Here is a 15,153-nt window from a genome sequence, read left to right on the forward strand (position 1 = left end):
GGTAAGAAGTAAACAGCTAAATAGTCACAGGGTTTATAGAACTCTAATCTAGTCCTCGGTAAACGGACAACCCTTGGCGCTACTGTGCGGCCGTGTTTTCTTCTCCACCACTTCAGCTGTCAACTTCATCAGCCTGTCCGCTAACTCCATGTCATTAGCCTTATCACTGCCTCTTTCCACAATTCGTGGTGGATTAATGAACTGTCCGCCCTCGGTCGCCATGGTCGCGGCATACATGGTGGACACGGCCCCCTGGAACTGAGTCTTCCGAAACGGTTTTAAGCCGGCGGACAGGCCATACCCGAGCACGGGATGGGCCTCATGGATATGGACATTTGTCTGCGCCGTATCAACGACCCCCGGATGAGTTGCATTAACAATGATATTGGGGTGTGTGGGTCGGAGGTGGGCGTTGAGCCACTTAGCATATAGGAGGACAGCCAGTTTGGACCGACCATACAGCTCCGTGGGGCTATATTCGCGATTCAGCTCCTCCACAGACGCGAACTCCGTATCCTTGGGCGTGCTTCCTTCTACATTGGAGGAGACGTTAACAATACGAACAGTGTCTCCAGCGTCGGCGGTCTTCTTCAGCGTTGGGAGCAGGTGCGAGGTCAACACGACGTGACCCATGTGGTTCGCTGCCATGTGCAAGTCGATTCCGTTGGTGGGAGCTAGCTGGCGTGTCATGACGCCCCGGCCGGCATTATTGACAAGGATGTCGATGCGGTCCGTCTGCGACGCAATCTCAGCTGCCACCTTAGCAGTCTGCTCCCAGTCCGACAGGTCACATTGGATCCAGATGAAACGGTGGCGTGTCTCAGGACCGAATTCCTCCTCAGTGGCAGAGAGGGCATCATCGGCGATCTCCTTGCGGAGCGAAGTCACGAAAAGCTTGGAAATGTTTTTGGAGAGCAGGGTATGGGTAACGCCGAAGCCGATACCTGTCGTATATATTATGGTTAACTTGCGATTGCAGCCGTGCAGGAATTTGGCGGGCTCGGAGGCAATGAAGCAAGTTACCTTCTGTACCTCCTGTGACCACCGCTACTTTACCGCTCAAGTCGGGCACATCATCTAGATCGAACTTCTCTTCTGCGAGTTTGTGAGACGGACCGCCGAAGTTTTCGGCAATGGTGTTCTTGACAGCTTGCATTTTGGTCAACTGGTCAACTGGAGTAACCTGAGGGTATAGCTCCGCGATGAGAAAAAGATATATGCATTTGTTGTATGTTGTAGGTCTTAAGAGGCCGTAGGAGCAGTTGACTACTCATGATGAAGTCACCGACTGGCCATGCCGCCATGTGCGTCATTCTCTTTCCGCCGCCTCTCATCATTGGGTTGCAACTCCATTGAAATCCTGATTAAGACTGAAAATATGTAGGATGCTTGGAGTGTTGAGAGTTTATTTGGAAATGGTACTCAAGCATCTGATCTACCGCGCCGGGCGGAGCCGAGGGGGGGTTCGCTTCCGCTTCGCAAAAGTTATTTAATTATTTATGTCGGAATATTATGATTAAGCGAGGTCATCATCTGCACACCTCAAATAGAGTCTAGAATTAAAGAAGACAAAAGTGTCTGCAATGACCTCATGCCCTTTCATCCTAAATAATTTCGGTCCGGAGGAAGTGGACTTTATGCAATGGAAGTGCTCTATTAAGTTGACTAAGGACTGGACTACAGTAGTGACGTGTAGAGTCATGTGACCACGTATGCCGTTAGGAAACGGATTCCCTCGTCTTCTCTAGCACAATCCACCATCAGTACCTACATGGTCTCAGATATCCGGTATCAAATGGAGAATTTATTTCTCCAACCTGACGAAGGTCGCTACTATGCCTAATGAAACGCTCGGCAGAAACATTCTTTCAAAAATAGAACATAAAATTTGAACTGTATGCCTTGCAGTGATGGCAGCATAGTGACGTCTCACAGATAACAGCAGCCCAGCTGCCCTTCAGGCTTTTACTCTCCCGAATTTGCCGTCCAGTAGCATCAATACCATACATCTATTAGCCGTCTTGTTCAAGTGTTTAGCAACGATGGATAAGATACCAGCCGAGATCAAGCATGCCATTGCAACTTTGGTAACTACGTTTACCTAACTTTTGGATCCACGGCACTGATGCAGCCCGCATTTATGTGATAGAACCCGAAGAAGCCTGATGGCATTGTCTCGAGCTGGTAAGATGTGGAACAGCATCGCATGAATCAGTCTTATATCGCCACCTTCTGATACCCTTAGATATCGAGGAATCTTGATCCTACTTGCTCCGTCTGCCATATACCCAAAGAGACTTTGCACATGTGTGGAGCGACTAAGTCTTATGATGATTTTGAGATTTATTGAACCCCCGCATGAAAATTTCCTAGATATTCGTGATGCCCTGGAACAAGGGGGTGTCGGGAAGAAATTTATACATCGATATCCTCGGTACGAAGAGAATCTGGCTCCGGTTCTTGATCTAATTACACTATTGCCTAACGTCAGTGTGATTAATATCATTGATGAGGAGGTTGGGACGGTTGAGCTGGCTGAGACAATCTCCCGACATCATTCAACTTGCCGAGTCTCCCTTTTTATCTCATCACTATCCACGTGCAAGGCCTGGGATGGCTCACCGTTACTGCATGCCGTGTGTCATTATCCTTGGGGAAACAGTGAACTGGATGACACACAGTCTACGGATAAGTTATTGCAGAGTATTTTGCACCGAGCACCAAATGTACAGAGGGTCTCATTGCAGTCGTGTACTTGTGGTCCCTGGCCTGTTGAGAAAAGTCAGAACGTACCTCAAGTAGTCGCCCAAATCAAATCCTTGTGCTGGCCGCTGAATAGGGAGGTGACCACACATGGCTTCCAGCGCTTAAAAGGACTGACGGATCTGCAATGTCTGAGATCGTGGACAGCTGCATCAAGGATACGATACTGCTACAGACTCTGGCGAGTATGTAACCTTTCAAGAAGCTTTACTTACCTGACCCTGCCTTGATCGAGCCGTATGAGAACGAGTACGCATCTTGGTCCAATGCAGAGGCAATGTTGGAATCCTTGCCCCCATTTAAATCTCTTTGCCTGCTAGGCGGATATACGCCCGCATTTCTCACCCGTGGTGGGGTACTTCGCAAGCATAGACCGGCACTGCTCGAACTGGAATTACATCGGGCATCGCCTTCGAGGCAAGAGATAGACCTGTATGAGCTTTCCCTAGGCAAAGGAATTGGTCCAATTCTCTCAGACAATGATATTTTGGAACTCAGCCGCCAGCTTCCATTGCTCAAGAATCTCCAAATCTGTATTCAGCGCCGCCGTGGCCTCGATGGGGCCGTATACATAACCCCGGGGCAATTCACATGTCTGGAGGAGCTAGAACTAATTCTCAACTGCCATCCGGAGATGAATATTTTCGGCCACCCGGTCCCGTCGCGTGAGTTGACAGATTTCGAAATGGCTCAAATCTGGCATGGTTTTGTGCTAGGTTATGGGTGGCTCAAATGGTACCTGCGTGATTTGTTGATCAACTGTGCCATCGATGAAGCGTTGGCCAAAGCGATCTTCTCGTATGTCTGGAAAGGTCAAAACGGGAATTGGCTACAACGTCTGACGATCCACCCTTTGTATGGCCAGTTGGGAGAGTATTCCAGATACTACTATCATGAATACTGTAAAAAGGTTAAGGAGGAAGGCTTTCTAGACCAGATGTCCCCGACGTGGGTAGTTGAGCCAGATCTTCTGACAGGGCCACGAGCCCAGAAGTGTGTTAAGCCAAGGCGTGACTTAAGCGACCTGGCAGATGGAGAAGATAGCACATTGATCCCGGTACAGGAAGTGGGTGGCATATTCGCCATGAAAAAGGAAGAAGACGTTCAAGCCGTCTTTCAGTCTTTCTGGCCCACAGCGGATATCAGTGCTTGGCCACTTTATTGGCACAGTTGGCCCCTTAGGTCTTCGGGAATGGATGGTTAGTACAATCAATTACACGAGAAAAGATCCAATGTAATACACTGTTTATTTCTGTATGGCAATAGTACACACTAGCTAAGGAGGCGCTTCGAGTGACTGTTGACTGCCAGGATGGCCACTTCCGGAGTAGCCTAGTAATATCCACAAATTTCCTCTCTCCCACTTGCTCAACACGTCTCAGAATTAGACTCCCCCCATGGTAATCTACCGCGTCCGCTTAAGCACCCTCCCAGTTCAGAGCCACAACCCGGGTATCGTTGTACACCTTGTGCAAAAACTGGTTAGGGTTCTGCTTACCATCCTCAATGAACTCACCGGACCAAACCATCCAGTAAGCCCAGTTGACATTCTCACGAGCCTGCATATCGGGGTCCGGAATGGGGCCAACTTCTGCCATAGCCAAAACTCTCTCGTTCTTGGTCAGGGTCTGGAGCTTCTTGTACTGGTCGGCCGCGACTCCGTGGTCACCAACGGCGGGATAGTGATCGATGGTGGCGATGTCGCATTTGTCGTTTCCGGGATACCAGGCCGGATCAGCAGTGTTGCAAACCCAGACCAAGTTGTGGAGGTTGTGGTAGCGAGTGATGCGGTCGTAGAGGATATCCCACAGCTTCTTGAAGGGAGCAGGACCCTGGGCACCCCACCAGAACCAGCCACCCTCGGGCTCGTGGAGCGGGCGGAAGAGAATGGGCACGTTGGCCTGATCCAGGCGCTTGATCTGAGCAGCAATGGCGTCGATATCACGCAGCAGGAGCTTGTAGTTGGTGCCGTTGCCATGGTCGTTGACGGCTTCAGACACGTTGAAGCAGGTGGCCTCGGTGTAGAATCCCTTGTACCACGGCTCTTTCTCGGTATCGAGCAGACAGGTGGGAGCGTACCAATGCCAAACCAGGGCATTGATTCCATTGCGACCGGCGTGCTGGATTACATCCTCGACCGCGTGAGACTTGCCGCCGTGGGCAACAGCCGAAGGCGAGTAGTAGGTGAAGTCGCTGCCGAGGATGGCAGGGGCCACACCAATGTTCTTCTCGACCCAGTTGTAGCTGTCGACGTCCTGCTGTCCGGATATATAGTGCGATCCATACTGAAGCTGGATGTACTTCAGGAGCGCTCTGGCGCCGGGGGTGGCAGACTTGTCAATGTTGCCATAGGACAGAGTCTGGTTGGAGGCGCCCAGCGCAGCAGAGCTGAAAAGAAGCGAAAGGAGGGACAATTTGGCGAACATTTTCAAAATGTATCAAATACTAAACGAATGAAAAACGAGTGAATGACTTAGTGAAGGAGTTGGTTTTACTGTCAGCTGTAACTGGGGCATGGCGTGTTCTTTATAGATTCAGACCGCGACGATCATTGTCTATTCAATGTAAGGAAGTTTTCATACAAGAGAGGTAAAATCATGCCCTGTTCATGACGATCCATGGACAACGCAACTTTTCCGCTGAGTTTTTCATCTGCACCTCCGTACCAGTCTTCTCTACGCGGCCTCACCACCTCTTGCCCGTGGAAGGCTTCCCCAAGCACGGTGGACGGCACACATATTGTTGTCTCAGAACTAGAGTTCTGCTGACGCGTTTCACCCTGTCTTGACAGTTCCATTTTGAGTGTAGACATGCAATATTGGTAGCTTTGGGCGTGGTTTGCCTGGAAATGGAATGTGCGTTGATTCATGCTTAATGTGGACTGTGCCATATGGCATAGGGTCCAGGGACTGTTCGGCTTCCCGTCTCCACAAGCACGGCATCATCGCACTCAGATCTCTTTCCCGGGCGGGTTTGGCATAAGGCCCTGAGTTGCGGGGATTCCCCGAATATTCGCCGATTACATCACGGATAGAATTAACGATTACGTTTCGTCCCACTCTCTCTTGATTTTGTCCTAATATGGGCTAGGGAACGCATTCGCTTAGGATATGAAATCTCTAGATAGTCAGATCGTATTCAGATATTACCTTGTTGGGCAAGGCAAGCGTCCCGTTCCCAAAGGAGATGGCTGAACGACTGCCTGCTTCGCCATGTTTCATAATGAGACAGCCTTCTCGGCAGTTGTAATTTCCCTACCAAGTTCAATCTAAGATAGTAGTAGTTCGCATTTTGAGTACGCGTCGTGGGTGTAGATGAGCCATGAGTCTAACCTATTTGGACGCGGAGGTTATACCGCTACCAAGCTAGGAAAGCGGACTTACCCATGCGGCAGCCTGGCCCTGAATCAGACCAGGGAAGATCCATCGAACGATTCACCGTTCACTGAATAGACGATCCCGGCGTAGGATTCGGCATGTGTGCGCGTTTAAGCATTGACCGCATATCCTTACCGTTAGGACTGCATGACCATATAGAAGTGTGAAGCCGTATGTATGACCCAGCATCATACAAGGACCCTCTTCTTTCCACTCAAAGTTTTCACTCCACTATCGTACGATGCAGGCGGGGTGTTGACCATGACTCGAGGTCTACGTGGGCTTTGTAATCTGCCGAGTACAGAAGCGTGTGATCGTTGATATACTAACTCCTTCGGCTACCAGCATTTCCATCATGTCGAACTGATACAATTAGCTTTATGGGCCGCCATGCTTTACCCATCACCACACATACATAGCAGTGCTTTTTTCATCCAGACGAAGATGCACGGAGTCGGCTGTGGCACTCGCGGGCTACCCTTATCACGCAGATCAAGCCAATCGGATATGCCCATCTGCATGGCCGACTCTGCTCCGTCGCGCAACCGTCTGACATCCGACGCAAATGCACTTGAATCGACGTCAATGTCCAATTAAGGTTGCTGGAATAATCAACAACCCTGGACTTCCCGATTGGGATGGTGACAGATACCCCTCGGGCCGCCCATAATGGCACTAAACCCTGTTTGGGTATATTCGGCCCGCGAACGGAAATGACCAGAAGAGGGAAAAACAAAGCCCGACCAGGCTGCCAGTAACTCACTATCTCACTATCTCACTATCTGTACACATCTTCATGCTCTATCTCTCCTGGGAAGGGTTGACCTAAGCATTGTACTCCGTAGCTAGTTACCTCTCACGCCACCTGCTGCAGGATTGTTTTCCTGGTGCTTACTCTTTGGAGAATGGGTTTCTAGTCGTTCAGCATGCCACCCCAACGCGCGCCCCAGTCCCCTTTCCCGCGCCATCGCAGTAAGCGGATTGCCTGCAGGCAATGTCGCCAGTCAAAGGTCAGTTATGATACTAGCCCGCCTCTGTTCTTCTTCGTAGCTGACGATATGGCCTAGCTTCGATGTGAGGTATCCACAGGTGGTGCTATCCCCTGCTCCCGATGTCGCCGGCTGGGCTACGAATGCCGGCTTGATGTGGCGTATCAACGTGTCAACGGACGAGAGTATACCTCACTGGCCATAAAGGGCTACTTCGTCGCTTCCAATACACACATTCTGATACCATATAGGAGACTAGAGGAACTGGAGAAGGAAGTTCAGCATCTGCGCTCATCCGTCTCCACTCATCCTCCTGCTGCCGCGCCACAGTCCCTCCAAGGCATTCTCCTCACCCCCAGCGAATCGTACCATGCCGATGCCTCCTCTATCATCGTTCAGGAACCCTCAGGGTCGCGAGTGGATCTGGTGGCTTCCCAAATGCCACATTTGCCAGTAGAACCTACAACTCCCGTACATTCCTTGCCATCCCAGCCACCTAGTCAACCGTCGCCTTTACTTACCGACACGACATCCCCAACCTCATCCAGGTCGCTAGAGTTTGTCCACCTCCATGGGTTTCAAGTAAATGCTCTGTTCAACATGTAAGATTGGTCAGCCTGCTACCTATCTTTAAGCTAATGCCGGTAGCTTCTTCACTCACTATCATCCCTACGTACCCTTGTTGGATCCAACCATCTCCCCGAACCAATATTATGCTCGATCTGCAGTGTTATTCTGGTCCATCATTCTGCTGGCCTCTCGTCGATATACGGAAGAACCTGGCTTGTTTGTCAGTCTCACGGCTCCCGTCAAGAAGCTCTTATGGGATACCATCGCCAATCCTCCGCACACCTGGCATGTCGTGCAGGCTATCATCCTAGTGTGTCTGTGGCCATTTCCCACTTCATCTCTTTCCTCCGATATTACATCCATTCTCCTATCCACCGCACAGACGATCTCCCTCCGCATCGGGCTGCATCGACCAGAAGCCATCCAGGATTTCTCCCGAACCAAAAAACGTTTGATGCCGGATGAGATGGCCGAAGTAACTCGAACATGGGCGACCTGCTATATCACCGCTCAAACGTAGGTGACACTCTGCTTTAGCCATGTTATTTCGTAGCTATCTGACTCAACTATCCTCACAGAATCGTAACCATAGACGGGCAAGTATGGGTCTCATCAGACTGGATGATCGATCGGCTTTGTGACCGGGACAGCGCCATGATCCCGTCGTCCCTCAAACATCAACTCCTCATATCACGTTATTCGGCCCGGGTAGGTCAGTTCATGTCCAGCCACTCACAGGGCCCGACGGATCTTCCTCGTCCAGGGGAATTCATCTCCCTTCTGGCCCTACTAGAGCGAGAATACACCGAGCTGGCATCTACTTTGACCAGCTTCATATCAGGTCCGTCACACATGCCAATTTATCTCATCCCATCATTACTAACCTTGCCCACAGAGGAGAACAAAGTCCTTCTAAATGGCATCGGTCTCCAACTCTACGTCTTCTACCTACTCGAAGAATCCGACTCCGACACGCGTAAACGCGGGCTCATCCGCGCATACAGCATGTCAATCTCCACCATAGCAATTATCAACCAACTCGAAGCCCTCACCGACGCCATGGCTTACGGGCCCGTGTCCTATTTCCGTATCATCTCTCTCGCAGCCATTTTCATACTCAAATTGAGCTATTCGAACCTTGGCCCGTACCTAGACCTAGAAACCGGTAAACGCTCATTCAACTCTGCCATTGCCCTTACCCGTCGGATATCTATCGAGGACAATGATCTCCCCGGACGCATGTCAAAGATTCTCACCCAGTTGTGGAGTGCTCAGAATATTCATCGCGGGCAGCGGGACAAGCCCCCAGGCTTGAGGCTGAAAACGCGTTTGGCTGCCAGTTTAGTCCATGATTCCATGTGGATGTGGAGGGAGCAGTTCGGTGGACAGCCTCGCAGTGGGACGAATACACCTCTTGCGAGTCGCGGGCACTTCACCGACAATAGGGCTATGGAGCAGCGCGGGGGACTAAGCGCCCGGGAGACAGGCTCGGCTGGCCAGGAGGCTACTACTAATTTTCCGGTGGGTATGGAAGATGCTTGTTCAAATGGATTGACACTGGAGGATGTTGTCGATGCAGAGTTGCTTGCGTTGTTGCCTTTTAGCTTGGACGGGGAAATTTTCACTGCTCCTGGAGGGTGTTGACCCACTGCGTTCAGTAACTTGCTTTTGCCTATCGTCACACGGCTGTCATGCATAACGGATATCCCAAAAGCAAAGCTACTTCTTATTTACAGAAGACCATCTCAACGATAGCAAGCTACTACCACTGCAATCCTGCATGCGGGCCAGCACTTTCCCCACTCCCATGCAGCGCAAGTGACTTCGCACTCCCCAGATTTTTCGGTCTGGTCATCTGCTCAAACAGCCGGTTACCAAATTTTTGGAATGCCGACGCGATACCGCCATGCTGAAAGAGCTCCCGCTCCATCTGGCTCAACTGGAACCTGAACTGCTTCCCATCCACGTCTATCACCTTGGTCTTGAAGTCGATGGAAATCTCATTACCATCTTCAGCGACGTCGTAAAATGCCTCGTCAGTCAGGGTGATGCCCAAGAGACCCAGACTGGGCATGTTACGCTGGAAGATGAACGAGTATGACTTGGCAATGACACACTGCACGCCGCAGCCTGTGTAATATGGGATTAGAAGGACATCGGCAATGGAGAATATGAAACAGACGTACCTAAGAGTGCCATAACCGCCTGTTCACGGGACGATCCACATCCAAATGCTTTGCCTGCCACGACAATATTGAACCCGTCTTTGACACGCTGGCGAAATTCGGGGTGGGTGTGCTCGAGGCAGTGCTCGCCTGCGATCTTATTGTCTGACATGCCGATAAGGAATTGGGCAGGAGCCAGCTGGTATTTATTAGCTGCTATGACGGGCTTTGGAAGGAAGGGACCAGCATACAGCATCAGTATCGATGAAATCGCCCAGGCGCTGCACTTTGCCTGTCATCACGTCGGACGAAGAGCTATCTGCTGTCTCTGAAGTATCCACCTCTGACGACTTTACATCTGTCGGGCCCCCGTTGTTTGTTTCTGCGGTCGCAGAGCCACTAGGTTCCACGTAGGAAATACGGTCTTGTGTAGAGTCTATTGCAGACACAGAAATGCCACGGAGGGTATGCCATCTATCCAAATCGATGGATTCGAGAAATTCATGCGGGTCTTTCAGCTTCATCTCAAACGACGAAGCAGCAACTGTGGCAGCGGATGCAAGATTTCCGATGGACCCTTGTATTTGCAGTTAGTCTTATGTCGCCATGTTCGCCCACGTGTTCTCAACGTACCTTTGCCCATACGGTTCTCAAAGTTGCGGTTCTGCGACGAGATCCAAACTTCTCCCGGCCCAGCCTGGTCGGCCGACATGCCGACGCAGTAACTGCACCCCGGTATGCCGATCTCAAATCCAGCATCTTCGTAGATCTGTGCAAGACCTACCTCACGAAGTCTGTGTAGGATAGGTACCGAGCCCGGAACAACCTTTCTCTTCCCCTGAGAAACCGGCTTCATACCACGCTGGAAGCCTTGTTCCAGCACAAGAGCACCGAGAATCAGATCCTCTTCGGCAGTGGTGCAAGCACCAATAAAGCACCCATCCAGATGCATTCCTTCCTGCTCGGTGACGGGAACGACGTCGTCAGGGTTGGGGTACTTGGCCAGAAACGACCGGACCTCGCCAAGGTCTATCTCATGGGTTTCGGCATACTCGGCGTCATCGTCGGGTTTGAAGTAGACGCTGGTGTTTTTGTGTCGGGGCAGGCGTCGCTTCTGGATGAATTCTTCCGTAATTTGATCGGGCACGAAAACACCGGTAATCCCGCCAAATTCCTATGACCGTCAGCACTTCTTCGGCCTTTGTACGAGATGATAGACGGACTGTGGTCATGTTGCTAATGGCAAACCGAGCATCGCAAGAAAGATGCTTAACTCCTGGTCCAGTGAACTCAACAATCCGGTCTGCGGCCACAGTGTTCCGCTTCAGCTGTTGAAGAATGTACAGAATAGTGTCCTTCCCACCAATCCCGGGTTTAGGAGCACCGACTAGACGAATGTTGACCGATTCAGGGACCTTGAACCACGTCTCTCCCGTCACTAACGGAAGAGTCACGTCGGCTGCTCCCAACCCAATGGCCAGACAGCCTAATGCTCCAGACGAGCAGGTATGGGAATCGGAACCCACGACCACCATGCCTGGCTGGGCTCGTTCGCGGTAAAACTCGGTATGAAGGATAGTATACTACAGCGCGTAAGCACAAGCGGTGCAGTGTTGCAACTCTGAAATAGACCTACGTTCATGCCCTGATAATCGGTCATCTTGAAGACGCGCTTAGCCCTCTCACTAGCGTCAATCAATGCCTTAACTTTGGGGTTTTCATTCACACGAGGGTCCACGACATGATCACCTGCAAGCCAGAACCGGTCATTCCGGTAAATTCCAGGCTTCCCGAGACGCTCATAAGTTCGTTCCATACCCTATGATTCTTCCAGTAAGCATCTGGATATGCAGGTCTGTGCCGAATGAGAACACGTACCTGCCATGAAGCCTCGGAAGCAATGACCCAGTCAACGTCTACGCGGATCAACTCTCCAGGTGCTACGGACCCCTTCCGATCAATATCGTGCAGCGCAAAGATCTTCTCACTCAGCGTCATGCCACGTCGACCGGGGGGTCTGACCGCGAGGGGAACAGGTGGTGCCCTGGCGCGATCGGCCGAATTCAAAGCTTCGAGCCATGCTGTGACCAGGAACGTAATTTCGGCTTCTTGCTCGGGTGTTAGACTGTCTGCTGCGGATAGACCGAGTCCTCCTATTTCCGTGGGTTGTTGGCTTATCGCGAGAACATCAGTGAGGGCATTGGCCTCCCGAGGGTGGTCCTGCGCCCGAAGTGCATCGACTACTCGCACCAGCTGTTTAAGTAGATTCCCTATGGTTGGCAATGCGTACGCTACATCACGTTAGTGAATCTATTGCTGTGTATTCCATTGATGTCCCGGACGTACTGTCTGTCTCCGAGAGGATGACATTCCGGGTTTGCTGCAGTACTTGCAGTAGGGAAGGGGACCTGGGTTCGCTGGCGTCACCCATGATGATATTGTATTGCTAGAGAGGCTTAATGAGCGGGTATCTCTGAGCGGGGTTTCTCGAGGAAGCTGTGAGGACAGCATCTTAATATATGAAATGGGGGATCGTGGCATTCCCGGACTCGGCCCGCTTGCGGCCCGGAGGATTCACAAGTATGATATAACATCATCACATGGCACCATCGAGCACTGCTGCTGCTGCTGAAACCCCTCAATTGCGCTTAACTACGCCTCCATAGATTTACTGCACACATTACAATGGCCATTGCTCCTGCCGTTACCAAGCTTCGCCAGCTCTTGGCGGACGAGAGCAAGATTATTGTCTGTCCGGGGGTCTACGATGGCTTTACTGCCCGAATCGCCCTCCAGGAGGGGTTCGATGCATTGTACATGGTAGGTACTACACCAATCACTGCTGGTCGGGGGTTCTACCTCTGTAACTGACCCTGTTTGTCAGACAGGAGCAGGCACGACGGCCTCGCGACTGGGACAGCCGGACCTGGGGGTCGTCACATTGAACGAAATGCGGGGGAATGCAGAGATGATCGCCAATTTGGACCCGACAGTTCCGCTGATTGCTGACGCTGACACGGGCTTCGGAGGTACTGTTCCGCCACCAATGACAAGATTCAGTGGCTGACCAGGCATACTAGGATCTCTCATGGTCCACCGCACCGTCACCGAATACATCCGCGCTGGAGTGGCCGCTCTGCACCTGGAAGACCAGCCGACGAGTAAACGCTGTGGTCATTTGCGCAACAAGCAACTCGTCCCCGAGGACGAATATCTGGACCGCATCCAAGCCGCCGTAAATGCTCGCGCCCGGTCCCACGGTGATATTGTTCTGATTGCCCGGACGGATGCCCTCCAGTCACTGGGGTATGATGCCGCCATTTCCCGACTCAAGGGAGCCATCGCCCTCGGGGCAGACGTAGCCTTCCTGGAAGGCATCACGTCCACGGATCAAGCTCGACAGGTCTGTGAAGAGCTCAAGCCCACCCCCGTTCTCTTCAACAATGTTCCCGGGGGTGTGTCGCCAGATCTCTCGGTTCAACAGGCGCAGGAGCTCGGATTTCGGCTGATCATCTTCCCTGGATTGGCATTGGGGGCAGTCTACTCGGCGGTTCGCGGAGCGGTACAACAATTGAAGCAAACCGGCACGCAGGCGGTGCGAGCGGGGGGAAGTCCGCGGGATATATTCAATGTGTTGGGATTGCAAGAGGCAGTGGCGCTGGATCTAGCTTCGGGCGGGAGGTTATATGACAAGGGGGTTTGAAAGGGTGAGGAATCGGAATGCTGTCTGTATATCGGGTCAACCGATGGATGAGCCATAAATGGCCATGAGAAAGATGACACTTCCCGAGAGCCCCAGGCACCCACCCATCATGGCCTGGCGGTGAGATTAATGCCACGTTCTGGATTGGGCAGGCGGAGAGCCGAACTCTCTCTTCGGGGAGTCCACATCACGTGTTTTTGGTCCTCTACTAGTACTATCTTTTTCAGTATTGAATCCTTAATTATGAGGCCCTAATCCTTAATAATTAGAAGTGCTTACATGATGTTTCTGCATATGATAATATGTTCACCTCCCCTAGTTAGTAGTACTGATAATTGACATTCAGTGTACCTCGCTTAGTATATATAGTGGCTAGTGCTATATATAAGAAAATATATATATATATATATATATATATATATGCGTATGTTCATAACCCTCTTTGAAAAGTTCGCTCGCAGAGATGCTTGACACGATTCCTTTTGATCCACACTGTAAGTAGACAGATTTCAAATTTCCAAGCAATACTCAGAACAGCACACAATTCATAAGTATATATGCCAGCTTGTGTCAAGCGTTACTACCGCATCTGATTGGCTGCTCGTGCTCGGACCTCTCGCCCTCCGAGCATCCGGAATGCCGAGAAGGACCCCAACATGACAAGAGGTTCAACTTTAGAGTTACTTTCTCCATCCATCTCCTCGAATTATCCAAGCATCAATACCATGGCTGAACATCCCTCCTTCACTCTGGCTTGCCTGCGTAAGCTGACACCTTCCTAACTGCATCGATTCACCAGACATGGACTAAACAATTGGCAACCTAACAGTGCCGGTGGGTGGCATCGCCGGCTACATGCGGACGCGTTCCGCTCCGTCCCTGATCGCCGGTGTCGGCCTGGGTCTCTCCTACGCTTACGCAGGTACATAGCACCCACATGATGCAGGTATAAGAAGAAACACATACTAATGTCGAATTTACAGGCTACCTGATCAAGGAGAACAAGGACTACGGCACGGAATTGGCCCTGGGAAACAGTGTGGTCCTCCTCGTCTCTGGTCTCATGCGGACTATCAAGACCCGCGCTAAGGCTCCTATTCCCATGGCTTTGGGTGCGACGGGTCTGTTGGCATCTTTCTACTATCAGAAGAAGGTGCGCGAGTTCAGATTCGGCGTGTAAGGTATCCGACTGGCCTCCATGGACAGCTCGAATGAGTGCTAGTGATAGCATCAAAATGTACCATATATGTGTCCTAAATTCATTGTAAATGCTCAAGCACATCCGTGATTTTTATACAGTAATGGGGTATATGACTGAAGTCCAGTGTCTTGAGTCCTGATTTACCATATGATTTACCCTTCGTTAAACATCCGTTCGCAGAGATGCGTAATCTTTCATGGGCGTACGTCACCTCCTAATCGCGCTAAGGGAATCCAGTAGTCCCAACGTTGGTTCCATTAAATAAACTCAAGGCAAACTATAACATCATATACAATAAGAGACAAACAGTTGCAACACTTGCTTTTCAGAAGTATCAACAAAGGGGTAGCCCCAGGCCAAAAGACAAACCCCTCCTTTCCGTCAC

At 51.1% G+C, this 15,153-nt stretch overlaps 8 protein-coding genes across 8 annotated transcripts; 4 read left to right on the top strand and 4 right to left on the bottom strand.

Moving 5' to 3' along the window:
• Positions 1-48: 48 nt before the first annotated feature.
• On the bottom strand, positions 49-1,156 carry AKAW2_60020A (uncharacterized protein; the record flags this gene model as incomplete). Its single annotated transcript, XM_041692098.1, has 2 exons — positions 49-944; positions 1,024-1,156. The coding sequence occupies 2 exons, from the start codon at positions 1,154-1,156 to the stop codon at positions 49-51; spliced, it is 1,029 nt and encodes a 342-aa protein (XP_041545518.1).
• Positions 1,157-3,040: 1,884 nt separating this feature from the next.
• AKAW2_60021S (uncharacterized protein) lies at positions 3,041-3,967 on the top strand (the record flags this gene model as incomplete). The annotated part of the gene is made up of 1 exon (XM_041692099.1): positions 3,041-3,967. The coding sequence occupies one exon, from the start codon at positions 3,041-3,043 to the stop codon at positions 3,965-3,967; it is 927 nt and encodes a 308-aa protein (XP_041545519.1).
• A 214-nt stretch (positions 3,968-4,181) lies between these two features.
• On the bottom strand, positions 4,182-5,189 carry MAN26A (mannan endo-1,4-beta-mannosidase man26A; the record flags this gene model as incomplete). Its single annotated transcript, XM_041692102.1, has 1 exon — positions 4,182-5,189. The coding sequence occupies one exon, from the start codon at positions 5,187-5,189 to the stop codon at positions 4,182-4,184; it is 1,008 nt and encodes a 335-aa protein (XP_041545520.1).
• A 122-nt stretch (positions 5,190-5,311) lies between these two features.
• AKAW2_60023A (uncharacterized protein) lies at positions 5,312-5,653 on the bottom strand (the record flags this gene model as incomplete). The annotated part of the gene is made up of 1 exon (XM_041692103.1): positions 5,312-5,653. The coding sequence occupies one exon, from the start codon at positions 5,651-5,653 to the stop codon at positions 5,312-5,314; it is 342 nt and encodes a 113-aa protein (XP_041545521.1).
• A 1,413-nt stretch (positions 5,654-7,066) lies between these two features.
• AKAW2_60024S (Zn(II)2Cys6 transcription factor) lies at positions 7,067-9,343 on the top strand (the record flags this gene model as incomplete). Its single annotated transcript, XM_041692104.1, has 5 exons — positions 7,067-7,150; positions 7,208-7,314; positions 7,381-7,731; positions 7,778-8,215; positions 8,278-9,343. The coding sequence occupies 5 exons, from the start codon at positions 7,067-7,069 to the stop codon at positions 9,341-9,343; spliced, it is 2,046 nt and encodes a 681-aa protein (XP_041545522.1).
• A 118-nt stretch (positions 9,344-9,461) lies between these two features.
• Positions 9,462-12,295, bottom strand: acoC (aconitase family protein; the record flags this gene model as incomplete). Its single annotated transcript, XM_041692105.1, has 8 exons — positions 9,462-9,829; positions 9,886-10,063; positions 10,116-10,441; positions 10,498-11,038; positions 11,088-11,447; positions 11,501-11,683; positions 11,743-12,155; positions 12,211-12,295. 8 exons carry the CDS (start codon positions 12,293-12,295, stop codon positions 9,462-9,464), a joined length of 2,454 nt encoding a protein of 817 aa, XP_041545523.1.
• A 254-nt stretch (positions 12,296-12,549) lies between these two features.
• Positions 12,550-13,567, top strand: AKAW2_60026S (isocitrate lyase/PEP mutase family protein; the record flags this gene model as incomplete). Its single annotated transcript, XM_041692106.1, has 3 exons — positions 12,550-12,684; positions 12,749-12,893; positions 12,945-13,567. The coding sequence occupies 3 exons, from the start codon at positions 12,550-12,552 to the stop codon at positions 13,565-13,567; spliced, it is 903 nt and encodes a 300-aa protein (XP_041545524.1).
• A 656-nt stretch (positions 13,568-14,223) lies between these two features.
• On the top strand, positions 14,224-14,747 carry AKAW2_60027S (TMEM14 family protein; the record flags this gene model as incomplete). Its single annotated transcript, XM_041692107.1, has 3 exons — positions 14,224-14,329; positions 14,397-14,489; positions 14,551-14,747. 3 exons carry the CDS (start codon positions 14,224-14,226, stop codon positions 14,745-14,747), a joined length of 396 nt encoding a protein of 131 aa, XP_041545525.1.
• Positions 14,748-15,153: the final 406 nt, after the last annotated feature.

The sequence above is a fragment of the Aspergillus luchuensis genome, chromosome 6, assembly GCF_016861625.1.
Source record: "Aspergillus luchuensis IFO 4308 DNA, chromosome 6, nearly complete sequence".
Taxonomy (NCBI): Eukaryota; Fungi; Ascomycota; class Eurotiomycetes; order Eurotiales; family Aspergillaceae; genus Aspergillus; species Aspergillus luchuensis.